The following is a 27325-nucleotide window of genomic DNA, read 5'->3' as shown; positions in this document are numbered from 1 at the left end:
ACACCCGAACTTAGCCCTACCTTACTTGTTTCTTCATGTTTTTATATTATTTGCTTATATTCTTTCATGACACATATTGAAGCATTGAAACACAATTTCGTTTTCTCATTTTTGCAGATGAATCTCTGACATGCAATGTTTGTGATAGAGCTTTCCATTGTCATAGGCAATTGGCTTCGCATCAGCAGAAGAAGCGTCACTTCGGGTGAGTGTCTATTTGAACACTATAAAGCCAAGAAGACAGCTTAAGGCAAACTAATTTTTGCTAGTGTAAATACATACATACATTCGTGTCCACTTACTTTTATCGATCAAACAATTGGCAGCTTGACAATAAATTGCCGATCTCCGGTTAAATAATGGAATTGGAAAACGAATAAGAAAAGAAATAACAAAAACAAACCAAAAGACTGACTTGGGTTATCCATCCGAATGTTTGAAGATAATGCATTTTTTATATAAGAATAACTTAAGGAAAATTAATTAGGTTAGCCATAAAAGCATCCATTTAAAAACTGTTTAAAGTACTTCCATATTTATTATATTTTTTAAACGGATACCCACGCTACACTATTGCAATCTTGAGATGATTAAAATATTGGTGTTTATGTGAAAATGAAGTTCTTTGTAGAATTCAGCAAATTCTGAAATTTTTACTTTTCTAAAACAGTTGCTTTATTATTACAAGACGATTTGATGAATTTTCACCTTCAATTGTATTAATACAATTTTACAACACTTAGAATGAACTCAATCTAAAAGGTAAAATGGGAAAAATGAGTAAATTTCGACGGGTTATCCTCTTCCCCACATAAGGACGACTCATTAAAAACGCATTTATGTACATATGTAAGTGAAGAGTTGTTAGTTGAATACGGACATCATGACAAAAAGCATTCGCGGCACTACAAAAACTGATTTTAGGCAACCATTGCGAATGATTTTATTTGGAGTTGACAGAAAGCTTTTTTCACGCCAAAAAATGGCGGTTTTTTGACAGCTGTCCGAGGCAAAAATATCATTTGCCTCATTCCAGGAAACACCATTTCATTGCAAACATGCGGTTGTGACCTTATGAATATTCAATCATATTCATTCATAAAAGCTGCCATTCACATACGTATGTTGAAATAAATCCGTTTGCATGTAAATGTGCATACGCAGTGCTACGCTTGAAATTCATTTCTCAATGCTCTCTGATATAACATACATACATACATATATGGAAATATCGAGAAATATTATTTAGCAAGAAATTTAAAATTCACTTTTATGAATTTATAGGTTAAATGCCACCTCTCTCATGGAATACCGATGGATTCTACTTTTTTGACTAACTTAGTATTTTAGTCCCCTGAACCATTTTACGTTTTTAGGGTTATAATATTCTCACTTTCGAAAAATCATTTTGGCATACAATTCATGAAATTTATGAAAAAATTTAACCGGAAATTGTGCGATTATGCAGATTTTCACTTGAACAAAAATAATTTAATCCATTGAAACACAACCACGAATGCCACAGATTTGATGAAATTTAATAAATATTGTGGGGAAGCACAGCGTGATTTCGCAAATAAATGTTTTTGAGTGGAAAATCTGTAAATTGTTTTGCGATAAACAAAGCATAAAGCTGCTGGCTACATAGTTGAGAGTGTTGAGAGTAGAATAAAACTGTATCAACACATGTGGTACATTTGTAGTATATACTCGTATGCATGCGCAGCAGCGTAGAGCCGTCAAATATTCGGGAAAATGTAAAGGGTTATGTTTATAGTTATTGATTTGTGTATGCAATAGTAATTATTCTAGCATTCAGCCAATGTTTTTATTCCCAATGGGAAACGAGACTCGTTTGATTCAATTATTCAGTTTAACACATTTTTCATTATTGCGAATTGATTGCGGATTTATCAGAGTGTTAATCATGTATTTGCGATTTTCTTGATAATAAAAAGGCATTTAAATTTTCCAACTACACCCGAGAAGAATATTTACAAATAGTGCTACTTAATAGGGATTAAGTAGAGACGAAAAGAATACAGAATCAGAAAGCATTTAATTTATTCCAAAGAATTTTTAGCCTAGCATGAGAAAGGATTTCTCCGATTTCCCATAATGTTGGTGTTTCTGCTGCCAGAAACTCACTGATTAAAGGTAGATAGGCATTGAATCGCATTCGTCCCTTACCTTTTATACAGTCTAATGCTTTACTTCATCCTTTAACTCCAAACTTATTTTGAGCTTATTAGATATATTATCTTCATCCAATAATTCATGCGATTTCAGGCTAAAGTGAGGCAAAAGACTCTGGTCTGCTCCTGTTTGAAAATTCAAATAAGCTCTATTATGAGCTACACCAAGCGAAGACTACGAATTCAAAAAAAGTGAATGTATAAAGTCAAAATTAATCATTTTAATACACGCTTACATAACGGTATTATTGTAAACACACACAGACACATATTTAGTAAATTAATTATGCAAACATAATGAGAATAACTAATCTGAAAGCAGAATCTAATTACGAGACAAACTCAACAAATGCAGCACAGAATAAACCAAACAACATTCAGCATCCAACAACCGGCAACCGGCAACTGGCAGACCGACCGACGAGCCACCAGCACAGTAGCCCAACAGCAGTCATTTAGCAGTAATCAGTCATTTCTATTCATTTATACAAATGAGTTCTGAGGGAAGGCAGCAGACAGCAGCCAACAGCCAGCAATGGAGATGCGAGTCGCTTTGTGTCTCGCATCCAGGCCATTATCATTACGATCATTAACTACATTAACAATATCATCGGCGCGGCGACAAGGAGCAGCTGCGCAGCCCACATTAACATCCAAACCCCACCCCCACTCCCGCATGTCTAATTAGAATTGTAGGGCAGTTGTGTGCCGCAATGCATTCGCTGGCTAATGAGTCCTTTACCCAGCAGCATTGTCTGGATGGACGACGGATTCACTTGCTTCATATCTTCAGTTGTCTGCTGGGCAGAATTCTGCATATTTTCCCAACCCCTAAAACCGTTAATATTTCTTACAATTGAATTTCATTGATTTAACACCTTAAAGATATGTGTTCTCTACATACATATTTGGATTATTTTTTATACTAAATATATAAAATATACAAACAGTTATCTTTAAAAATGTCAAACATTAATCGTTTTTTCTTGCAGCTGCAACGCCTGCGACAGTCTCTTCCCATCGTTAATGATACTCGAACATCACAAAGAGGAGTTTGAGCATTGGAGTGACGACGAGATCAGTCGGCGGGTTTGCTGTCGACGAAATCGCGGTGACGATTACTTTACCGATACGGACTCCTTTACCAGTGAAGCGGAGAGCGAGGACATGGAGAGGTTATTGTAAGGCGGCTACAAGGCGGCTAAGCTGAAAGAACTATTATGCAAAGACATGAATGACAGAGAAGAAAGATAATCGCTGGACAATTTAATATGCACTGTAAAAACGAAGGACCAAAGAACACTACTTGGTCAACCTATGAGAATTCATTCCACCCTGCAAAGGCCTCAACACAAGTACAAGGAATTCAGTTCAGAAAAAGATTTTGTGTGGAAGTCCAGAGATGCTTAAACTAACATACTCGATGTATTTTTATATCCCAAAAAGAAACAAAATACAGGAAGTCTACAACCCTGGACCACAATACATCAAAAACAAATATCTTGGCATATTATAAGCCACGGAATAGAATATAGAACAATTAAACATAAATGTACAATAACCGAGTAGACCCTCCTCACCTCTAAGAATTCGATTTTGTTGATAATGTAAATAAGATGAGTTTAGATGGGCGTAAAGCTGGAGCAGTTTCACCAGCCACAACTGGCGTACAAATGTATATATATTGCCTGTAAAATCATTGTGGAAAACTAAGCCATATCAATTTTTATGAGTTTTTATTTCGAAGGACAAAAGAAATATAAAATAATATTATATCCGACACAAACCAACACTTCGTAACGCACTAAGGTCTTTATTATTTGTTAAGTGCTTCACGTCAGATTGATCTAGGCTTCATATTCCCGACCAATTTGGATAATCATATATGAGTACTACATGCTTGCCACCTACCTCACAGCCAGTTTTGGATTTATTGTCAGTCAATAACGCTCCTCAAAAGTGTTCGGAATTAATCCAGGATCTACAAGTTTTTTTTTTTTTTGTTGTAAGCATAATCCAATGCAGAATCACAAAGACCAGAATTTTTACGTAAAATAATAGATTTTCTTGACGATGTGTGCTTCGGTCCGCCGATCACTGCCCTAACCAATAAACGAAATTTGCATTTCTATTTGTCAATCGTACGAAGTCGTTAATTAATCTTAATTTATTGAGAAAATCCCAACCTCAGAGTCAGTTTGACTTGCAGTGACATGTAGAAACCTTGATGGCATTGTAAGCATATTTGTAAATACCTAGCTTAGAACTTAGGGAGCTCAGAACAAACAGTGCAAAATAACTGTGAATCAAAATGCACATAGAATTACACTCGGCTCATGGTGGGTGTGTTTGTATAGCATTATTGATGTGTAATAATTGTAATAAATATTGGAAATAATTCTCGTATCTATTATACACATATATAAAGGTCTGTAGCAGGAAATATTGCTTGAATTTCAAATATGTCAGTCTGACTGTCTGTACGTGAGTGTATATAGAGGAATTTAGCATTTGTATCGTTTGTATAACTTTCCGATTTGTGTGCATTTGTTTTGATAAAATTATATTTAACGGTAATACACGAGTGTAGTATTTATAACTATATGTACGTATATGTATTTATATATGTGTGTTTGTAAAAGAAAATGAAACTTTGGTGTTTACTTTATTGAAATTTCTGTAATCAAATTTACTACAAATGTACTTATGTAGGCTACATAGTGTGTACAAGTGAAAATAAATTCATTTATTTATCATGGTAATTGCGTCAAAAATTTTTCATTGCGGTTGTCCGTTATTAATATTTGATTTTATTAAGCATTTTGTGTGCAATTATTTTCTAATTGCGGTTAAATTTTAATGAATCTACTCAACCAATGATAATTGGCAGGCAGATGACATAGAAAAATAGAGTTATATGTAAGCACGAGGCTTCCATCGTCTTAGTCAGTGATTCGTGCACGATTATGAAACATTAATTTGTCCAAAGGTAAAGGAGAAAAGAAAGTGTCAAATCTGATAGTACCAGTTTCTTTTGTGGCGTGTCTGGGAAACACTGAATTCCAATTAGTTTGGCGTAGAGAACATTTCTCGAATAAAAAAATATTTTATAACTGCTTATGATAATCTATGTATATCTATTTATACGCTTATTCATATAATATATTCGTTAATTGGTGTAATAAATATTTTTCGAATCTAAATTGGTGTTTAGCAAAAGAGAGTCTTCTCCAATTACCTAACGTTGTATGCGTGTGTGTGTAGGATTGGCAAGAAATATTAGAATTAATTTACATAAGCAGCTCCACAATTCTATAAATATTTGCATGCTACAAAAATCACTGAGTTCACTGTGAGATACAGCCAGAAGAACTATCTTTGATGTGCCCGATTTGCTTTGCATGTCTCAAATGTTTGAAAGCACGTGCTGTCTAACGCTTAACGGCTTGAGTTTGTAAACACAATATTAACCGGTGAATTAATTATGCAAGCGTTTTGTAAGCTGTGAAGCAGCAATGAACTTGACTCGACGACATAGCTTAGGCAGAGCGTGCGACAAACCAGTCTGCTGTGCTTTGGTATGCTAGAAGGTGAAAGAAACGGTATAAAAGAAATTCCATACTCAATCAATGGTTAAATATTCCACAACTGTCTTAATTAATGGCGTTAGATGTCAAGGGATGTGAATGAATGAAGTAGTCGTAAGGTATACCAACTAGAACAAACGAGAAACTCAGAATATTTAATTTGATATTTAACTATTCTGATCGAGCTGTTTAGTGAGGATCTGGGGAGTTGTATGTAAAATTTTTTCCAAATTTCGTAGAACCCTTCCCCCGGTCTAACAAAAATTTTGGCAAAATATTTCAATAAACACAAATGACTTCGAGTGGCAAGCAGACTGCCGTCTTCACCAAGGAACACCGAGCAGTGTGCTGGGTATAACTGAAGAACATAAAAATATAGAATCTTCTTAAATTAGCATTTAACCCGCTCAAATTTTGGAATATTTCGTGGTTTCATATTTGCTCACAACTAATAAACCAGCAACCGTTAAAGCGAAATGTGTTGCCAATTGGAATTGAAAAGGTAATTTTTGGGAATAATGAATGTTGGGAATTTCTTCGATACAAGTTTGGACCAGTCTGCAGCTCGCTGCTCTGCGCCCCTTTGTGTATAAATTAATTATTGGACATGACTTGGCGCGTCCGCGGCTTGTTGCCGGCTATTTGCATAAAATCCATAAATGTATGCATATATTAAACACGCGTCCATTAGGGTATATTAGGGACCGAAGAAATATGAGTGAGCGAAATTCTAATCGGTTTTATAACACATTTGAGTCGGCTTTGACATTCGCATTGTTCTCATTGCCGGCTTTTTTAAAAGACAGACGTTTTTGTCTTCGCTAATCGCTAAGGAGTTGCATATTAAGCCCTGAACTTGAAATTCAAGAATAATTGACAACATTTGATATAAAATGGGATGAACAAAGAACCGGAGCGTATTTCATTGAACGTCGCTGAACTGTAAAGAACCCAAGTGCCAGTGGAAATGTTTCGCTTTTGTGTGGTAAGAAATTACTGTTGATTAACTTAATTAGATGGATTTTAATTAGTTCATTATTGTTTTTGTTTTTGCAGTGTCTAAGCCTGTTGGCTCTCGCTGCTGCCCAGGGCTACAACTACGCCAGCGCTAGTGCTCCGGAGCCAGAAGTGCTTGAAGCACCTCCCGCTCCTGCTACACAATACGCCTCCGCTCCAGTGGCTGCCGCCTCGCAGCAAGACATCCAGCAGGCCGCACCTGCACCCGTATACCGTAAGGACTTTTACTACTTCAACGCACCCGCCGAGTCTGTTGTACATCAGTCAATTGCACCTGCAGTCCAGCCTGCGCCAGTAGTGAAGAAGCACTTGAATGTGATTTTCATTAAAGCGCCTGAGAGCGGCAAATCACGCTACCAACCTCTGCACACCTCAGTGCCCCATGTCGCCGAAGAAACACGTACCCAGATTTATGTACTCAACAAGGAACCGAGTCGCCAGGCGTCTAGGCCAGCTGCATCCCAGCAGCACGCCACCACATACCGCTCGCACCAGCCAGAAGTGCATCACCTCACGTATAAGACGGCCGCTGAGGCCCAGCAACTGCAACAGCAGATCGTACAACAATACGGTGGCGGAAATGTGATTGAATTGGGCGGCCATGAGGCAGCGTCAAATGTGAATAGACAATATCTAGCGCCAGCCGCTTCCAATGTGAACAGCCAGTACCTCGCACCAGCCGCCTCCAATGTGAATAATCAGTATCTTGCTCCCGCTGTGGAAGCTGCGGCGGCGTCAGTGCCTGAGCCATCAAACGCCTATATTCCACCAAGTGTATTCTTCAGACATTAAACAATTTCATGCTGCGCATTGTTGTTGTTGTGTTGTCAATCCAATCTACAAAAACAAATTTTTTCGTTATATTCAGCTTCCAATTACTTCCAGTATTTCTCCGTGAGAAATATTTCATAAAATAAATATTTTTTGTATAAATGCCATGGTTTTACTCGTAAATTTGTACAGTGAAGAAAGTGTACTCTTAAGAAAACTTCACTTAAAACAAAATGAAAGCCTTTTGAGTTGCTTTACGTAAGGGAAGCAGTTCCCGCTGTAATCTGGTCAACCAAAGAAGCTAAAGATGTGAAGGCAAAAATCTTTCGCCTTGAAAAACTACAGGATGCTAGCTAGATTCTTCTTGGAAATTTCGTCAAATTTTCAAATAAAACATTTTTCAATTAATTTGTTGTGTTGGATGTACTAGGATGACTGACTAGCTTCACTACTGATTTTAAAGCGAGATTTGTTAATTTTCTATAATTTTTTTTCGTTTCCAATTGAAAGTAGACAATTTAGAGCACAATAAATTTGAGGAGGGAATCAACTCAGGCATTCTGCCGATGACTTCAAATGTCTTTTTATATCCGTTATAAAATCAAACACTTAGGTGCAGAGAAGTGAAATGTGGGACGCAGCGCAATTGTTTCATCTGTAGTTGGAAAAATAAAGATTTTAGTAACAATTAAGATTTTTATGTTCTGCCATAACTCTGATCCGAAAGCATACTAAAAGTAAAAAAAAAAATGTGTTTTTAATCGCACTGTCCAACAAACAAGCACCGTATTCGTAAAACTGTAATCGCCCTTGTTTTATTAGTGTGAATTATCAGAATACTGCTTTCAGCCAGCGTCGCTACAGCAGAGTATGTTGGAGCGTGACAACCGAGCGGTGGTTGTGGGTTCAAATACAAGTGCATCCCACCTGCAGAGGGAGTCTCGTTGTTATTAGAGGTACAAGAGCAGTTCTCTCAGAAATAAATGAGCTCTTTGGAAGTCGTTATAAGCTCTTATGACCCTTTGTTTGTGGGGTCCTCACCCTCTCACGCATCAACCGGCTACACACGGCCAGGCCAAGCAAGCAAAAAAGCTTTAATTGCTAATTACAAATCGCGCATTCGTATTGTAAACAAATATCTGATACGGCTTTACTCGTACATATGTAGCTAACGCATATCGGTTTTCAAATTCCCAGATAAGATAAGGCAAAGTGTGCTGGCACGGTTATTACGGCAAGTCAACGTGCAAATATGGCAATAATTCACCGATAAAGTGTTTGTTGCGCCAAATAGGTGAGTCACCGCTTTTCACTTATGCTCAGCATATTCAACAACTCTGCTCATCAGCGCATTGGGTTATTTCCACATTTGAAAATGCTCGCACATTTTCGCCATATGTCATTCGCCATTCACATGTGTGTGCCGCCGCCGCCAACATAAGCGATGACGCGTGCACAATTCAATTTCAATTACGAAAGCAACGCTGTTTTCAATTCGATTTGATTACTACCGTTTATTTGCTTAAACCGTTCTGGCCAACACATTTGCCACAGTGCCGAGATCAAAGCACTGCTCTATAAAAGTGCTCTTAAACAATAAATTTAGCATAATTTGCATATTTTTTTCAATATTATTATTATTCTTATTATTAGAAACATCTAAAAAGCCAAACGGGTTCGAAAACACAAATGAGTTACTTTTACTTTTTGTTTCTGTTTGCACTCGAATCTTTATTTCTTTTTTGTTTTGTTTACTTTACGCGTCATTTTGTACGTTCTGGCCGTTGCTTGTTAGCGCTGGTGCCAAATATTGTTTACCTTTTGGTTGGTTTTATATGATGCTGATGGCACCGCTGCTGCTGCTTCTGCTTGCCTTCTCATCTTCTGATGGCTACAGGTTTGCTATCGTTGTTGTTGTTGTTGTGTACCATTTAGCTCTTCCACCGCATCCGCAAGTCAATTGCCGGCTTCAAGTGGCGCGCTGAAATTTCAAACCTACTTGTAATTAAAGATTTCATACGAAGTTCACGCTGTCAGCGGTCGCAGATCGCGCTGTGGCTAATAATCGTACACGCTCGCATCTCAAACGGCTGTGTGTTGTTGTTGTTGTATGCTTTGACTGGCAAATACAGAAATTAAGGAAGCGTTTCTTCATCTCTGTTTACATACATACAAACTCTCAAATGTATTTACGTATAATAATCCAATGAGATGTCAGCACGAAATCGTATTCACCTGACACGCTCCAGCTACTGTTGCGCGCTCGCACAGATCATCGCTTGTAGATATGTAGCATGTGTGTGGCCATTGCCTTTGGCTATTCTATTTCTTAATTTAAATATTTTTGTTGTTGCTTTACGTTAGATTTTGATTCGATGAGTCCACCGCGTAAAGACCAAATAATATTTTATGGAAAAAATTACTTTGTACCTACTTATCTCTCAAATACTGACTCACAATTGTGAAATGAACTAAGTAAATGTGCTTTAGCTCGACAATAAACTTCGCTATTCTTTCAACTTTTCACCCACAAGCTGGCTATCAATCACAGCAACCGCAAACAAGGAAGTCATTTATACCCTTTGTTGTAAGTTACATAAGTTAGTCAAACGGTTAGATGCGCATATTGTGCGAGAAAGTGTGCCTTGATAAGGGCTTCAACATAACATACAAACACACACACACACACACATGTATGTAAATATTTGAGTTGTGTATAATCGTAAGCATACTAGTCCCTAGTGTGTGCTGTCTTTCTGATTTGTTACAAAATAGACGGAGGCCAATATGTGAGCAATGCGAATTTCGTCGTTAAATGGAAAATATTGCAAATTGGCTAAAAATTTTACTTAATTTACTACACATATGTCGGTTTGTCCATATGTATGTATGTGGTTCCGATAAGTTACCTGATACGTGTGCGCGGTTGTGTATGCGAGCGAGCTGACGACTTCGCTACGTGAGCTTTTGCCGTTGCACAGTTTTTCCAATAAATTCCGAGCATGAAAATACAAATGAATCTATTTCAGTTAATAAATATTAAACAAAAACAAAATCAACAACAATAATGCATAAATCAAACAAAATTGTGCTGTGTGTGGCGTATGACAAGCCGCGAAAAATAAACAAAATCCATGAACACGACCGAGCCAAATACTGTCAGGCGGTCAACAGTCTTCTTTGCGAAAATCGCATACATAATAAATACAAAAGCAACAACAAAAACAAAAACAAACACAAATAGAAGAAAAAAGTACCGCAAAGGTAAGTGCTCATGAGCGCAAGCAAACAGAAAATGCAGAGCTTCTTCAAGCGACTCCAGTGGCGACGGAGCGAGCAGCGCGCGGAAGCATGAGTGTTCTAATGCCGAGATAAGCAAAAGGTGAGACATTGAAAATTCCACCGAAATCGCCAATAGATACACTCGGCGCGAGTGTGAGTTCGACAAATATTGCGAGGCGATCAGCGCAGTCGACTGCGGACGGAGCATGGAGCGCGGCTAGTGGGCAAGTGGCAAGTAGTGCGCGCGCACTGGCGCATGTGCGGTTGAGTGTGTGCGCGCAGAGCGGCGACGGCGGCGACGGCGAGCGCAAATTCTACAGTCAGTGCGGATTTTCAGTTTGGTTTGGTTGGCGGAGCACGTCAGATTGCAAGCGCTTCGCGGATTTGTGCACGGAAATGCACAGTTGAAACGAAGTTCTCAAAAGTTCGAATACCAACGGAGTGATTCAACGAGCGTTTATTGTGTGCTGAAATTTATAAAATGAATTTGAAAATACTAATTTTGTTTGTGACCATTTTACATCAATACCAAAACAAACTACTGGTCAGTGCCCATTTGAGACCCTTACATGCCGATCCAGACAGCGAGGAAGATGGGAGTACAGATTATAGGCTGCCGAAATTGCCGTACGTAATTAGTTCAACGATTTCACGCAAGCAAGAGGAACAGCCCCGAAATTGGCGAGGACTTACTTCTGTTAATGCTAGTTCAACAGATACTTCTACTACCACTAATACTATTACGACTACAGCTACCCCACAGCACAAACTAAACGATAATGGTCCTCATTCCAACATGGACAGCTATGGCAGTGGCAGTGTCAGCGATAGTGAGGAAGCCGACTTGGACCGCACTTCCGCATCGCAAAGCAGCAGCAGCACTGAGTTCGAGCGCACTACCAGCGATTCGCCCCGCCTACGCTACTGCTTGCCGGAAGTTTTCGAGCACGATTACATCATCGTCGAGAATTACACACATCCCAATACGAATATGTGGAAACGCGCACGCATAGGAGAGCGCGCGGGCCTCAGCGAGGTGTGCCTGAAGCCAAATGGCTTGCCATTGACGCGCTTGTGCCGTTACAATCCGCGGAGTCGTGCCGCCGAGTGGGAGGACATCAGCGGTTGGGGGCGCGTCACTTGTATGCGACAAACGCGCGAGTGCATACTTAGCGACAAGCTGAATTCGTTGCACGAGTCGCTGCTCGGTGGGCAGCTGCTGCACGCTGGTGTGGCGCAACGCAGTCAAGTGACTAGCGAATTGTATACAATGCTGCGCGAAAAGAACTTCAAACTGCTGCCCGCCGACGTGCATTTGACGTCACAGATACTGCATGAAGTCGCCATAACCGCGCAAGATCCCGAGGTTTCGCCGGATATGGTGCGTATATGTGATCGCCTCATGTCGAGTGATGAGCAGGTGTTGCGCATATCGGCCGATTTGAATGCCACCAACTCCATTCTGCAGACGTTTGAGGAGTACATGGATGCGCTCTCCGCGCGACAAGTGCCGACAGCTGGCTGTTCTAGTACTTCAACAACAACCATTGTTTCACGTCCGAGTGCAGAGGCGGAAGCGGATATCGGCAGCAGCTACTCAAAGGCGGTGGAGGAAGTGAAAATGGGGCACTTGGGTGTACGCGCACACATTTCCACAAACATCAGTGTGTTCTTTCTGAATCCCGAATGCGCCAACATATCGGGCATTGCCTTGTACGCGCCGACGGCACAGCAAAGCAGGAGTTCGTCATCTCCACACGCTTTGTTCAGTACAGTGGTGCCGAACTTCCGCTATCGCTTTATTGCCATGAATGAATCGGTGGAAGCGCTGTCGCAGGAGCCCGAGCTGCAGGTGGCCAGCTTTCTTCCCATGTCCCTCTGGCAACATGTGAGTACGAAGCTGCGGGCGAAAGGCAAAGTACCTGTGATTGTTATGAAAGTTTATGGACATGACGCGCTGTTCGTAGATCCGGCATTGGTGCAAACGCGCAAACCGTTTAGCAAAATTCTATCCATTTCCATACCGGGATACAATGGTGAGTCTCCGTCTCCTTGCAGAAGCTGTAAACTTCATGCATTTTTTATGTCCAATTTTGATATTTCAGAAAATTTCCCGCAACCATTAAGCTTTCTGCTGCGCAACCGTTTCGATTATATGGACCCGTCGCTCATAGCGCAACCAGGCACCGGCTGCGGCTACTGGAACTACAGCACATGGGTGAATACTGGCGTTCAGACGGACATTCAAGATTTGCTCAAACAGTCCGTTATAGAGTGCCGCACACTGCATTTGACGCAGTTCTCGTTTCTCTTGGGCGGCACCTACAAGCAGGCGGACATTACCGATGATGTGCTCATTACGCCCATTCATCTGCGTGCGTTGGACATAATATCGCTTGTGGGCTGTTCGCTTTCCCTGATGGGCCTGCTGTGCATTTGGATCACGGCGGCGATGTTCAAAAATTGGCGATCGCTTGCCTCCACCAAAATACTGTTAAACCTGTGTGTCGCCCTGACTTTGCAAATGGTGCTCTTTGTCTTCGTCAACACAGAGGACATGTCCGCCGAGCTGGTGGAGGACCGTCTATACATAAACTGCGTGCTCTTGGGCGCTTTTCTGCAGTACTCCATATTGGTGCTCTTCATGTGGATGCTAATCATAGCGGTGCTGCAGTTCCAGCGTTATGTGACCGTTATCGGTATAGAACGTCCGAAACGATACATACTTAAATCGGCGATCGTTGCGTGGGGCTTTCCGCTCTTACCCACCTTACTTGTGGCCTGCATTGCGCCCAGGTCGTACATACCCACCGAATATGAGCTACAAACAAGCACTGCCATATGCTATCCCAGCGGATTGGGTCTGGCGCTGGGCGTTATTCTGCCGATTACCGCCGTCGTCATCGTCAATCTTACCATTTTCATTTATGTATTCTACAGCATCTCGCACACGCTTAATCAGGCCATTCACCGCAGCGAGAAGAAACTGATCACGAAGCAGATACGTTTGTCGGTGTTGTTGTTTTTCCTGCTCGGCATTTCGTGGATCTTCGGCTTGTTCGCTTACATGCAAGCCGGCGTTATCTTCTCCTACATCTTTTGCCTCACTGCCACACTGCAAGGCTTCGTGCTGTTCGTCTATTTCGTCCTGCTGGACGAGGTGCCGCGCAGTGCTTGGCTGAATTTGCTCCACCCTCAGCGGAAGAAGAACAGCGGCAAACGAGCAACCGAATTGCAGTCGATTACGGCTTCGACAGGTCTGGAGAGTGGCGTGTGTGCGCACGACACTACGAGCATGACGCGTCAGGGCAGAAATTAGAATTCAAATCGAGATACCGCACCACAGGCCCCTCAGACGGAGGACAATTCGGTGTAGTCATCAATTCATTATAGACTGAAAGATATACACACACACACAGACAAATATTGTTTGTGTATCGCCAGCATTTCAGCTTTCAGCAAAGTCACCCACATCCACACCAACACAGTAGTATTTTATGTACCTTCTAGTTTTAAGTGGAATACACACATATTTATTATCTGTATGTACGACCTTACTCCATACTTTATATTTACTTCTTTGGAAGCATGTTGAACAAAAAGTACCAAAAATCTAGAAATATTATATATAAAACGACAACTCACCGTTTGTTTTCTTATTTCTTAATAAAACCAAGTTCGATTAATTTATGTGTCATACATAGCTACATACATTCATATCTTAAATCATTCGAAGTTCCTATGACTTCAGCTGTCTTCCGGCTATCTTCTCATGAGCGGATTAACACGAAGCCAATGTCAATCCAAGGGTTAAGTCAATTGATATGAAAAGAATGTGTCAGTCAGTGAAGAATGCTAACATTCTTATTCGCTTGTCAGTGTTGTCTTTCATAAGCCGCTGACTTCATTCGTCTTGTGAAAGCGTTAATAAAGTGTTTGCTCTTGCAACATTCAACTCAGAAAGTATTATTGCATATTTCAGCATAATTTTGAATCCCATCCACATATGTACATATACTATATATACTAGAGCTCTTGGTATTCGACTAATCGACTAACCGAATTAACCGAATAGGGCATTATTCGAATAATAATATTCGGTTTTCATTATTCGGATAGTCGTCAGTCATCGACTATTCGATTAACCGCTCATTTCCGACTATTCGGTTAACCGTTCGTTGTCGACTATTCGAATAGTGTAAGTTCATCCAATTTCCGTTTTTATTGAAGAAATTGAAACACAGTAAAAATGCGCACAACTGACATTTTCACAAGTAAAACCAAACAAAAATCAAAGGCTGCTTGGATTTCAAACAATTTTCATTTATTCGAATAGTGACAGTATGACTATTCGAATAACCGCAGTAGAACGACTATCCGAATAGTCGTAACATTGCGACTAATCGAATAGTACAAACCGGTTAATATTCGTACGAACGGTTACAGAGTGGATATTCGAATAATCGGTTTTCAGGTTAATCGAATAATTTTAAAAGCCCTAATATATACTATATATATTGCAGCATATCGGCAGAGTAATGTGTTGTTAGCCTTATCAGTGTTTACGGTGCTTGAATTTTATATGCTAACTTATTAGAAGGTTATCTAACATTTATCAGCGTAGTGGTTTCAAATCTCACAGATAACGTACCTTACATTAGCATACTAAACAGCTGGTGACAACTTTATCGTCTACTGGGCTGATTTCATTTCTTGTTGAAGCTTTAAACTATAGCTTCATTGAAAAGCTTTATACACAAAGCTTTCGAAAGCTCTATGAAGAAAAGCTTTTCGAAAGCAAGTAGCATGTTTTGCAACCAGCTACAAACATAATTTAATCAGACACGGAGTAACTCAAAGGTAGAGAAATTAATACAGGGTGTTCAAATATACATTTTCTCTTAAATAGACGAAATATTGGGAATTTTTGGTAAGGTAGCAGTGAAATTGACGAAGCTCACTCTTGCGTCATTTTTAGTATTTTGTTTCAAGAAAGTAGAATACTTGGGACAATTCAGCATGTGCCCCTCAAATTGTGAATTTGAACTAGACATTTAATTTGGGAAGTACCCAGTCGAATATAAAGATAATCACGGACGAATAATGAAAAAAAGCTAGTGACTTCATTAAAATAAAATAAATAATAAAATTCAAACAAACAAATATAGAAAATTTTACTATAAAACAACAAAAGCTGTCCGCAGAGCGTAAAACTTTGAACCAATTTTAGTTCTCTGGATGATTGGGCGCGTACCACTGTCTGCAAATCCAGCCTCTATTCATTGCTCGCAGACAGTTTGTTAAGATTGGACTTTTAAATACGCATTACAATTGCAAATACCAACATTCATGGTAGCAGCCTTAACACTCACTTGCATTTCAACTATTTGACTTAACAACATGCATACATACATCAGTTGGGAGTACCCAGCAGGCAATCGAAGTAGTATAAAATTAGCGCAAAACTGGGTCAAGAAATCAATATTTTAAGAGAGTTGTCACCAGTAAGCATAACAGGCAGATGAGCAATTTTGAGCGAGAGTTGAACATTATTTTATAACTTTATTATTTGAAATTTGATTAGAAAACATAGTTCATTATGCCATTGAAAGCTCTCTCTCATTTGATTGAGAATACAAGCACCTCACATAGATGCTGTCGCATAATCTAAAGTGGCACTGCCATTTTACTGCTGGGTAGGTGCCATACTCATTCATGTGACTCAGCAGACCATGCGCAATGCCTTGCCAATGCAGTTGTTTGTGGGTGTGTTTGTAAATATTTTGGTGAAGGCGATTCTGTTCTTGTTTTCACTACGCGACTACTTCGCACAACGCTGAATCAAAGTGGATATCCGTTACACGCTGATTTATTGAAGTTCTGTGTACTTGTGAGTATGTAAGTATCTATGTATCTCAATCACTAACAGTTAGCCGTAGTTTAATTGAGTTTTCCCCTGTGACTAAGTTCGTCACTCGATGAAATAAATATTATACTCGTACATACATATGCTAATTATTAATCTACGTTTTTATTTTAAACGAGCTGCATAAATTGTAACTGTAAATTTATGTTTATTGAAAATAAATATTTCTTTAATTTTACTTGATTTATTGACACTGCAATTGTGAAAGAGTTGACGTTAGTTCACATATAGGACAGCCATTTTCTTATTGGTTCTTAGTTTCTGTGTACTTATAAATCAATCCAATATTGTTAACTAATACTATAACGGTATAAACATATGTTGGTTCACTTTTAAAATATTTTCACTGTTTAATTAGAATTCTACTAAAATAATTCCGAAATAATAAATTTTGACTATAATTGAATTTGAACTCAAAGCAGACTCAAATATTCACAAATCTCAAAATCTCTAAGTTCTTTTATTGTCTTTTTATTGCTTCTTTGGACAAGATTACCATAAAGAACTAAACCGTGGCTACACAGCAAGAGAGGTCAAGTGAATTGAAGCCTTCGAACAAAGAGTGGAAATTCGCGCTGATTATGAAAGCAAACAATTTTTTGAATATTTTAGTGGAAAATTTTCAAATTTGACGAGGCCATAAACACATCAAAAATGTTTGCAGTGGCATGTTTTGTATTGAAATAAATCAGACGCCGGTGTAGAAGTGATCAAAGCCGTGCCCACTTTGGCGCGCCATACCCTCCATACATACTTACCACCAAAGTAACATGTGATTGTGCCCAATAAGCTATGTAAATTGGTGTTTGCTAAATAATAAAATCATAAAGTAAGCGCTTAATTGCCGAACACAGGTTGATAGTCCGGTTACGCGCAAACAGACATACTCGTATGTAAACACATATCAATAATTATATGTATCAAATGCTAATAAAAATAACTGCGAAAATATTTAAAAAGTAATCCAATTAATTCGCCTACAAGTCCGTCAGTCAGCAGCAACAACGACAACAGCATACCATATACCTTCGGCCATTCTATGCCTGAGTGGTTGCCTCAATTAATTAAAGCCACGCTTAGCCCAGCTATTTGTTGCATACAACGCACACACATATGCATATGGTTAGGACACCGTTAATTTGATGCTTGGCGCTGCAATGTTCAATATTCAATATTTAAGTTTGCCTTTGTGCGCTCGCTCGTTTCTCGGTGTTCAGGGAGAGTGTGTGTGTGTGTGTGTTTGCTATAGCAATTTCTATAATATATTTAAAAAGCTGTTCTCTTTCTGTCACTGGCCTTTGGTGCGCGAAACTTAAGCCGCCGCTGTGCAGCGCGAAACCAGTTGGTTTGCCAAAACACACGGCGAACTCGGCGGAGTTTCGCCAGCTCTGATACCTGGTAAGTGTAACAAAAATCAAGCAAACGCCTGCATATTTAATTCACAATTATTGCGCAAGCAGATGTCTTGCTTCAATTTATGTGCCACACATGCCATGTGGCAAGCGGCTGTTCAAATTTTGTACTAATCATGTTCGGAATGTGTTTACGCACGGCACGGCATACGCACGTCGCGTTTTGTGGAACGAGACGCGGAAATGTTCGCATGCGAGAATTTGTATTTGCTTTTAGCAAGTGTCTGCTCATCACTCATCCGATGCACCGTTTAATCTAAAGTCGATGTTCCTAGACATGCATTAGTTGCGGATTATATTTGCCACCGCGCATTGGCGCATTGGCGCATTGGCTCATTGAAGTGTGCGAATGTCAAATTAACAGCTACGCCTGCGCACAGCGAGCCACGCTTGCTCCACATGCATGCGAGTGTGTGTGTGTGTGATGTCGGCGTTGTGGCTTTATGTGCTTTTCACTTTGTTCACTTTTGTTCGCCTTTGTTTCACTTGTTTGTTTTGCATGTTGGAGCGCTTACTGTTGATGTTGTTGCTTTTGCTGCTTGGCTATTTGACGCGTGGTATCTGGTTTTGGAGAGCGTAACTGAATTTAACTGCCGCCGGAGTGCATTGGCAAAAGCAGTCGGTTCATGGTTACCGCGCCAAGCTGACGTACGCTGGCACACGCTGCTCTCACTCTTAGCGCCAAGCGCCGAAGTTCAAAGTAATGAAAGTGAATGGGCCTGGTTGAAAGGACTCGTAAATATTTGTGTCGCAATAACGGAAAATCAAAGCGCGAAATACTTTATACAAATATATGAAAGTGAAAGATTTTAAAATAAAAACAAAAACACAGTGAGTGTAAGAAATGTAAATTTAATCAAGTGTTGCAAATAACATATGCAAAATCATTAAAGAGAAACAAATCTTTCGAGAGAGTGCGCAATATAATTACATTAAATAATCTAGCAGAATGGTCTGTCTGCTGTTCAATAAGCAGAACGGGATCGTAACTTGTCGCCTTTATGGTTCACCTATAGTTTATTGGATATGTGGCTTAGCTAAAATAGTACAAAAAACATCATTATTCTTGGTTCGAAATGATAAATGTATTAGTATTGTATCTTGTGTTCAAATGTAGAAGGCATATTCAATGAATAGTAGCAGGAATCACTTCTATGGAATATCCTTTGAATCTTATTTAAATAATCTGCAATGAAAAATTTATTATTTTCCGCCACCAAGACTCGGAGAGACTTAAAAACACTTCAAAAAGCTCGTCCGATATATACATAATATATATTTTGTATAATCAACATATCCCATGCATTTACGATCTATTCCAGATTTTGCAAATTTTTTAATAAGTCTCTTTAGTGAAAACATTTAATTACAATAAAAATTCATGTCATGAGACAAAAAAAAATTCATGAAAATATCAATTGGCCACATTAAATACCAATAACAATAACAGTAAAAAGCGAAGCGGTAAAAACAAATGACATTACGAACCTGCTCGATCGCATGCGTTACGTTCCACTTAATGTCAACGTAAACAAGCTAACTGTTTTCCATACGCGTTGGTCAAGACCATAAACAAATAGCTATTATTAAAATAATTCGTGTGTAATTGGGAAATCACAGGTTGACAGCAACACCGTTATATTTCTATGTGACACTTATTTGCTTACCGATTCTTGTTAAGCAGACGTAAGTTATGCAAAACGAACAAAAAAATGCCAAAAACCGTTATACGCTTCTGAACGCAAAATAATCAAATCAAAGTGCATGACAACCGGTGGCAGGCTTGCCTTGATCAATTGATCGCACGTAAAAAAATTAACGGTTTCGGCCAAACTGGTCCGGCGAATAGGCGGGAATTTCAAACGCTTAAAGAGCGCTCGCGTGCCACAATGCCAACACACTCGGCTACACACTCTGACTGCAATGATGAAAACGTGACGTGCCGCAATGCCGCCTAACTGTTGACATATGAGTAACGATCTGTTTCCTCTTCGTGTCTGTCGAGTGACTAACGTCTGTATTAAATATGCCGTTTTGGTTTTCGTGTTTTTCGTTTATGCGTTGAATACTTAATAATAACCGTTGCCTGACATAAAGATTTCAGATAATCGTTACACCAATTAAAATTTAATCACACACATGCGCACAATATAAAACCTTATATTATCGACCTCAAATGTAGCATGAGAAATGTGTCATGACCTCCGATATACGAAATCTCTACATCTTCTAAGAGGCCATAAAGGTTGACCGAGATAAAAATGTCTGAACTTAATACTTAAGAAATGAGACATATCTATCGACGGACGATGGGAAATTTAAGTAGTTCAATAATAATAACATATGTAAATTCTTTCTTGGAAAATAAACCTCTCATTAGGAAGATATTTAGACAACTTCGATTTCATTCGTTTATGTAATGAAAGATACTACTGGAATCATATGTATGTATCACAAACAATACCGAGAGATACTAGGTTATTTCTATTCCATATAATTAGTAAGATTTTAAGACATTCAACTCAAACCCACCGATCTTTTATACATTTAATGTTCGAAATATCTGAAACAAAACGATGTACAAAAAAAAAGTCAGAGAGCATTGATTGACTTATCTTCAATCCAATCTTCTGTCCATAGGTGAACATACTCCATCCTTAACACTACTTGTCTACAAGAGTTACACTTCTCACTTAACACCAGTATCCATTATCAATTAGTGCGGTGTCTCCTCATAAAACTCACACCAATAAATTTAAAATGGCAAATACAAGAAAACTAAAGCGCCAATGCGTCGAGAGTTTCAATTAAAATTCAATTCATGCATATTTTAATCACTTAATTTGATTGTAACTACCGTTAGCCACAATTAGCATGTATTAAACTCTGTCAAAATGACTCCACTTCGCCACACTCAAACAGGTGTATGTAAACAAGCAATAAAAGCTAAAACCCGTAATTACAGCACCAAAAAGGCATTTGCGAATACAAACAACTCAAACAATCTAAAATTTTGGATGGAAAATAATGAAAGAGAGTTCAGCTCGAACTCACGAATCAATATATATATATTTGAAAAATTTCGACAAAATATTTATAAATATTTGTGCAAAATTGATTTGAATAACGAGTCTAACGTCTTAGTCACTAAGATATTCATTGCTCTCATTTACATGACAATTACGTGGCGCGACGGCGCTCCTACTTAGTCATATTTAAATGACATTGTATTTCCTACTCTCGATTACTAAAAGACGACTTTAGTTGTTAACTTTGGTAAAATATTCGCTTCCGGGCCGACGGCGGCCTTTGTGGCATTTTGACAATTTTCCCAAGTTTCGGTTTGCCAAATTTTATATAACAATTGAGCAAGAAAATCCAATCGTTATGTGTAACTTTTTCGCTTCTTTCGAAACAAAACAAATCTAATAGACTTCATTAATTGGAAAGGGAATAAGGTTTCTGCTTCGCCAATATGAATCGTACGGGAAAAACTTATCGATGGGAGCGTTGAGGAAACAGTTGCAATATTAGACGATCAGGAAACCAAAACACAAGAATATTTGTCGATTGAATTCTATTAAGTCTGATTACAGTTCGTAAAGTATGTTGGCCGTTATAAATACAAAAGTCTATAGTTCCGCGACGCTTATTCGATAATTAAAGATTTGATCTGTAGCGTCATTGGTTTCCGGGTTTTAAGATTATTATGTGAAGATTTAACGACAAAGCTGATAATTACAGCTCAGAACGTGTCGCACAAAATCTAACCAAGTAGTGGAAATGATATGTGATATATATTAGCCATAAACTACAGATTTTGTAATTGAAGTAATATACGAAAGTAATTTTGAAGAGAATCTGTGATTATTAATTAAATGAGTTTATTGTTAAATAATGGTTTGCGCAATTTTAAAACAGTGCCAATTAATTAATAGCTCACTTGTTAGCTTGATCTCCTGTACAAAGTTACTCTTTATTGAAACCTTCAGCAGCTACCGTCGATGTTGTCTTTCCACCGTCACAGCTCTTGCTAAAATTCTGCTTTTTTCAAACCGGTTGTGGATTAACACAATTTTGTTGTCCCCCTAGCAATGTCTATTGGCTATTGTTTGCATGCATGTGCCATTTGTACCGTATTAAATAGGATGCATATATATATACTTGCAACGTTATAAAGTACAAGGCAAACAATTAACATCGAAATGTACATATATTTAGTATAAAAATATTACCATTCCTAAGACACTGGTCTCGATCCTTCATTTTCGGCTGTTGCACTTTGTTTTTGTTTATTTTCTGATTTCCGTATAAGGCTCAGTACACCTGATCGTTAACTCTTTGTTTGGGCAATTAAATAGCTGAGGAACTGTGTGGCACAAACGGTCACCAGGATGTCAAAGCAAAAAAGACACAAACCCAAAAAATAACAAAGCAAATGTTAAATGGCAAATGTGATATGTGAAAAATTGGTGAAAAAAGCGCGAACAACTCTGTTGAGCTACGCTTGCGCCGTGCGAGCATGCAATTATGTATTCTAGCGTATGCGCTCTGCGGAAACTCGAATTTTGTAGCGATAGTCACGTGTGCAATAAACCGCCCATAAGTGGAGCTACCGCTGAACGGTTAGTGAAACGCCCACAGCACCACTTGGCTTGCCGGTCGGACCCTCTACAATGAACACATATTTACATGACTCATGAACGTGATGAAAAAATCTGCACTTTTGATCTGCTTATGTGGGTCGAATGCCTTGTTGGTGTTGTTATTGCTTTCGTTTGCCAGCAGTTGCGACATTTTTAAGCACAACTCCGTCTGGTTTGAACCAGAGGCCGTCAGAAATCGTTTTATTAAATCTACAGCATTTTAGTAACTGACAAAGTATTTCGAAATTTCGGAATTGTTGACTTTTAATGCAGCTACTTGAACCACCCTTCAACACTTCGAGATTTTACTGTGCTTTGAGTACCTTCAGTTGATTTTCTAAGGTTCCCTACTCCGAAAATGTTAATCTGTTTCATAGTTTTTGAAGTGTAAAATCTTTATAGCAGATTCTTGTAGCTCTCGGTAAAGCTAGTGTAATGAATTACTAGTTTCGTGTAGGCAAACTGAATATAACTCCAATAAATATAAATACTGCGAAATGCATACAATTTATTTTGATAGCTGCCATTATGACAGTGACTCCAACGACGCCGCCGTGCCACAATTTGCATTGAATCACATCCATCAAGCGCAAAAAAATTCGATCAACGGCATTAGCTCAATATTCAAGATACGAGTTGCAGCCACAGGTGTGGTCACAGCGTTTAAATTTGCAAATATTTATTGCTGACTGAAATTGGCTTAATTTATACCATATATATATATATATATATATTAATTTATATATTTATAGTATAACATATTCTCGAAAGTAGAGCAAGCACACACACGACCAAACATAATTATTTTATAAAAATATTCGAAAATCAATAGCCAGCAGCACCGCAGTTAAAATAATTGTATGTAATTTATTGCGCAATATGGAAAATCGTACTTTTGCGTTATAAAATAAAGTGTGGCTGAGCACGATTCCTAATATATTTAATTAGTTTAAATAATTAAGTCTATACATGAAGATATAATCAAAATTATTTGTAGCAATATTGCACATATAAAATAAATTTCGATTAATCTAGGCTTCTCCTTAATCTGTTTCAGTTCAAAAGTCAATCGTTGCAATTTTCTATATTTTTTGAAATTTTCCTTTCACCTAAATACTTCCTTCCTAGAAAATAGTGCCAATGTCTGGATGAAAATAATTTCTTGTTTTAATGCTATATTTCTTAATTAATGCTATATTTTCTCCATACTGTGGCTCTCATATTGAACACCAATCGCTGTATATACAAGCAAACACACTGTGACATATAAATATTCGTATTTATGCTTCCCATTTCCAATATAATTGAATTGGTGAGCCGAAAAAATTATAATTCATTTGACTGCTTGTAGTTTATTTTTGGGGAAACGCGCTGTAAGCGTGTATCTCTTTGTAAATATGTATTTATGTTTATCTGTGAACGCGCTCGTCTGCTCAGCGTGCTCCGCAGGGGTTACAGCAGCCGAGTGTGGTCAATCGAAAATTGAATCGCGCTGAAGCAAATACATTACATAGTCATGCCTAAGTGCTTACATAGCCAAGTATTTATGCCATTTGGGCACATGGTGGTCCATGCAAATGTAAGTGGCCTGTATTTCCGTCAATGTTGCATTGAATAATACACACATGAGTACGAGCCGGTAAGTAGATAAGTGTAGCATTCGGCAATATTTTTAGCCTCAGCCTCAGCTCTTGAAGACCAACAAATTACCAGTGATAAGTCGTGAAGTGAATAGTTTTGGTTTTAGCTCGGAGTGGAGCGGCAAAGAGTGAGACCAATTTGTTAAATCGTGAAGGCAAAATATTGTAGCAGTGAATTTGCTGAAGAGTTATTGAAAATATTGAAGTGATTTGCTTATTTATTTATTTTTTATAAGCAGTATCTAGACGCTGCTACACATTTGCGATTGTAATAAGAGTTGCTGTTCAATAAGTGAATTAACTATCTTTATTAATATATAAAGTATAATGTAACAACAACAATATAAATAATAATAATAAAATTCCATTATGCCGCTATAAATAAAATATTGAGAATATTCTCAATGATTATATTCTCAATATTTTATTTTATAAAGCAATTTATTTGCTATGGTAATTGAAATTAGATCGCTGAATACTTATATCGAACCATTAAAATATTTATTTAATTTGTCTCGCCAATTAACTGTCCACTTAACAGCCGTTTTTATTTGTATATGGTGCCGTTAGTTAAAAGTGCTGCTGTCAAAAACTCTTTCACTGCTTGTCCCACATCAAATCAACGAGGCGTTTAATCGGACCGACACAAGCATTTCACATAGCAAAACGTGCGCAAGTAACTGTCAATATGTGGCGCGTGCGCAACATTTTGTTGGTGGCACTGCTGATTGCCCACAACGTGTTGTTTGGCGGCTCTCTAGCCGTGCGATCCAATTTGGAAATCGTTAAGCAATGGAAGCTTTTCTCGTACGAATTTCCGCCGCATGCGCCCGTCTCCGACCCCGACTACTACAATCCGATCAACGTGGTGCCGACGAGTATGACAGTGGCTTATGACCGGATTTTCATTGCTACACCGAAGCTCTTTGCCGGCGTGCCGACAACCGTTGCCTACATTTCGAAGTCGGACTACAGCGAGTCGCCGATCTTACGAGTAAGTGCCGCATCGAATGCATGGAATACCGCAATCAATCAATTTTACACATTTTCACACTTAATTTTAATGAATTCTTTCTTACGTATTTACACACTCTTATCTTGTAGTCCTATCCCGACTGGACGTACACGGTCAGCGGCCGCAGCTCGTTCAACTGCAGCGACTCGTATTTGGTGTCGGTGTATCGCATGCGCATCGATTCTTGCAACCGTTTGTGGATCCTAGACGCCGGCGTTTCGCGCACTTTCGAAGACTCCGAGCAAACCTGCCGACCCAAGATATTGGTATTCGATTTGAATACGGATCAAGTGGTGCGGCGCATTGAACTACCGGTGAGCAACTTCAAGACGCAATGTAGTTAACTGAATCTTTTGCTAATGTTTATTGGGAAATATTTAATAACAGAATGATGTCTTGCGCAATCAGTCGATTCTCGTAAATTTGATCGTCGACGAAACCACATCCACTTCAGGGACCTGCGACGATGTCTTTGTCTACATTGCTGATACAGTAAGACCTGGTAAGTTTAGGGCTACTGTACTATACACATATGTTTCACTTTAGAAATGCCATTTAAAGTGGCAATTACTAATTCTTCATTGTTTGGAAATTATTTCATTTTTGGATTGCTGATCAGCGATCATTGTCTACGACGGAGCACGTGACATGGTTTGGCGTCTCTCACACCCGGCTATGTGGCCCGATCCCGACTTTGGTTTAATACAAATCCTAAACGACAAGTTCTTCATAAGTGATGGCGTCATCGGCTTAGCTTTCGACACAGTAAATGGAATACTTTATTTCCAACCGCTGGCTACAGATCGGTAAGAACATTAAATTGAATTTCATTTATAGAAAATTGTCACTTCATGTTGATATCATCGAGTTGTTAAACATACTAAAAAATATAATATAAACTCTTTCATGTACTCACAGCATCTTCTCCATAACCAAGGATGCCCTGCGCGCTGGACCACGTCAATTGCATGACATTTTACCAATACGCTTCTTGGGCAAGAAGTCATCTCAAGGTCTTCCACTTTATCTCGCGCCACAAGATGGTAGCCTGCTCTTCAGCCCAGTTACAGAGACTGCGATCGTATCTTGGCACCCACAAACTAAGCAACAGGCGGTGCTCTCCTACGACGTGAATGCACTGCAGTTCGTAGCCGATATAAGCGCATCGCCATGGGAGAATGACGTGGTCTATGCCATGTCCTCGAAATTCAACCGTTTCACACTACAAACAGTGAACCGGGATGAGATCAACTTCCGACTCATGCGTATCAAGTATCCCAGCCGAAGTGCCGTGTCCTCGCAGAGACTATTCACGCCCACTGATCGCGTCAGCAGCGAACTTTACGTGAATGGCGTGAATGCGAGCGCTTTGAATGACGGTGGTTACAGGAGCGGGCTCGAGCGAGTCGCACCAACGCTCAATCCAGCCTTCAGTCTCGCACCGAGTTCAAAACTTTATCAGCTGCAAGGCCCTCGAATCGGCCTGCATACGTTCACCGGAAGCAGTGTGCCGACGGCGGCCAGTGTTTTCCAACTCGGCCAGCTGGGCTACAGTTACAGTCTGGGTCACAGCGGCAACTAAGTGAAAGGTGTTCTTTCTTCAACGCGAAAATGTAATGAATATTCATGTAATTGTTTAAGAATTCTCATCTGTAAATATTGTTGCTCATATTTTGTTGTTAATGCATTCTGGTGATTATGATTTTCCGAAAGTTTAGGCAAATAAAACTCATTTAACAAAATTAAAAAATCCCAAAAAATTTCCGTTGGAATATAAATTATGTAGAAGTATGATTTCAAATAACAGAAGATTCCGCGTGGAAGCGCTAATCGC

General features: G+C 39.0%; 4 protein-coding genes across 11 annotated transcripts in view; all 4 read left to right on the top strand.

Moving 5' to 3' along the window:
• LOC105220715 (uncharacterized) overlaps positions 1 to 5396 on the top strand; it is a 134698-nt gene extending 129302 nt beyond the window's left edge. For all 3 annotated transcript variants that reach the window (XM_054230438.1, XM_054230437.1, XM_054230436.1), the window contains exons 3-4: positions 118 to 205; positions 3188 to 5396. In XM_054230438.1, the coding sequence (XP_054086413.1) occupies positions 118 to 205; positions 3188 to 3380 (281 nt within the window). In that variant the 3' untranslated portion in view covers positions 3381 to 5396. The remainder of the gene's footprint in view (positions 1 to 117; positions 206 to 3187) is intronic.
• Positions 5397 to 6613: 1217 nt separating this feature from the next.
• On the top strand, positions 6614 to 7712 carry LOC105217717 (uncharacterized). The gene is made up of 2 exons (XM_011192859.3): positions 6614 to 6767; positions 6839 to 7712. The coding sequence occupies exons 1-2, from the start codon at positions 6750 to 6752 to the stop codon at positions 7589 to 7591; spliced, it is 771 nt and encodes a 256-aa protein (XP_011191161.2). The 5' UTR covers positions 6614 to 6749; the 3' UTR covers positions 7592 to 7712.
• Positions 7713 to 11189: 3477 nt separating this feature from the next.
• Positions 11190 to 14492, top strand: LOC105217724 (adhesion G-protein coupled receptor G7). Its single transcript, XM_011192868.3, has 2 exons — positions 11190 to 12888; positions 12958 to 14492. Exons 1-2 carry the CDS (start codon positions 11334 to 11336, stop codon positions 14169 to 14171), a joined length of 2769 nt encoding a protein of 922 aa, XP_011191170.2. The 5' UTR covers positions 11190 to 11333; the 3' UTR covers positions 14172 to 14492.
• Positions 14493 to 18784: 4292 nt separating this feature from the next.
• On the top strand, positions 18785 to 27219 carry LOC105217734 (major royal jelly protein 1). Of its 6 annotated transcripts, none has more exons than XM_011192881.3 (6): positions 18785 to 19021; positions 25018 to 25470; positions 25581 to 25805; positions 25879 to 25993; positions 26111 to 26297; positions 26410 to 27219. In XM_011192881.3, the coding sequence occupies exons 2-6, from the start codon at positions 25165 to 25167 to the stop codon at positions 27071 to 27073; spliced, it is 1497 nt and encodes a 498-aa protein (XP_011191183.2). In that variant the 5' UTR covers positions 18785 to 19021; positions 25018 to 25164; the 3' UTR covers positions 27074 to 27219. The 6 variants fall into 6 exon arrangements, with proteins under 6 accessions (XP_011191183.2, XP_011191210.2, XP_054092083.1 ...); XM_011192908.3 differs by having other exon boundaries at positions 18785 to 19027; positions 25047 to 25470; XM_054236108.1 differs by having other exon boundaries at positions 18785 to 19027.
• Positions 27220 to 27325: the final 106 nt, after the last annotated feature.

This window comes from Zeugodacus cucurbitae, chromosome 2 (assembly GCF_028554725.1).
Source record: "Zeugodacus cucurbitae isolate PBARC_wt_2022May chromosome 2, idZeuCucr1.2, whole genome shotgun sequence".
NCBI lineage: Eukaryota > Metazoa > Arthropoda > Insecta > Diptera > Tephritidae > Zeugodacus > Zeugodacus cucurbitae.
This window is presented reverse-complemented; position numbering and strand designations above follow the sequence as displayed.

Excerpts from the sequence above, each read along its gene's own strand:
- LOC105217724 (XM_011192868.3), top strand. The coding sequence starts at position 11,334 with ATGAATTTGAAAATACTAATTTTGTTTGTGACCATTTTACATCAATAC. Across the intron at positions 12,889-12,957 it reads TTCCATACCGGGATACAATG|AAAATTTCCCGCAACCATTA; the intron begins GTGAGTCTCCGT and ends TTGATATTTCAG.
- LOC105217734 (XM_011192881.3), top strand. The coding sequence starts at position 25,165 with ATGTGGCGCGTGCGCAACATTTTGTTGGTGGCACTGCTGATTGCCCAC. Across the intron at positions 25,471-25,580 it reads GCGAGTCGCCGATCTTACGA|TCCTATCCCGACTGGACGTA; the intron begins GTAAGTGCCGCA and ends CTTATCTTGTAG. Across the intron at positions 25,994-26,110 it reads TGCTGATACAGTAAGACCTG|CGATCATTGTCTACGACGGA; the intron begins GTAAGTTTAGGG and ends ATTGCTGATCAG.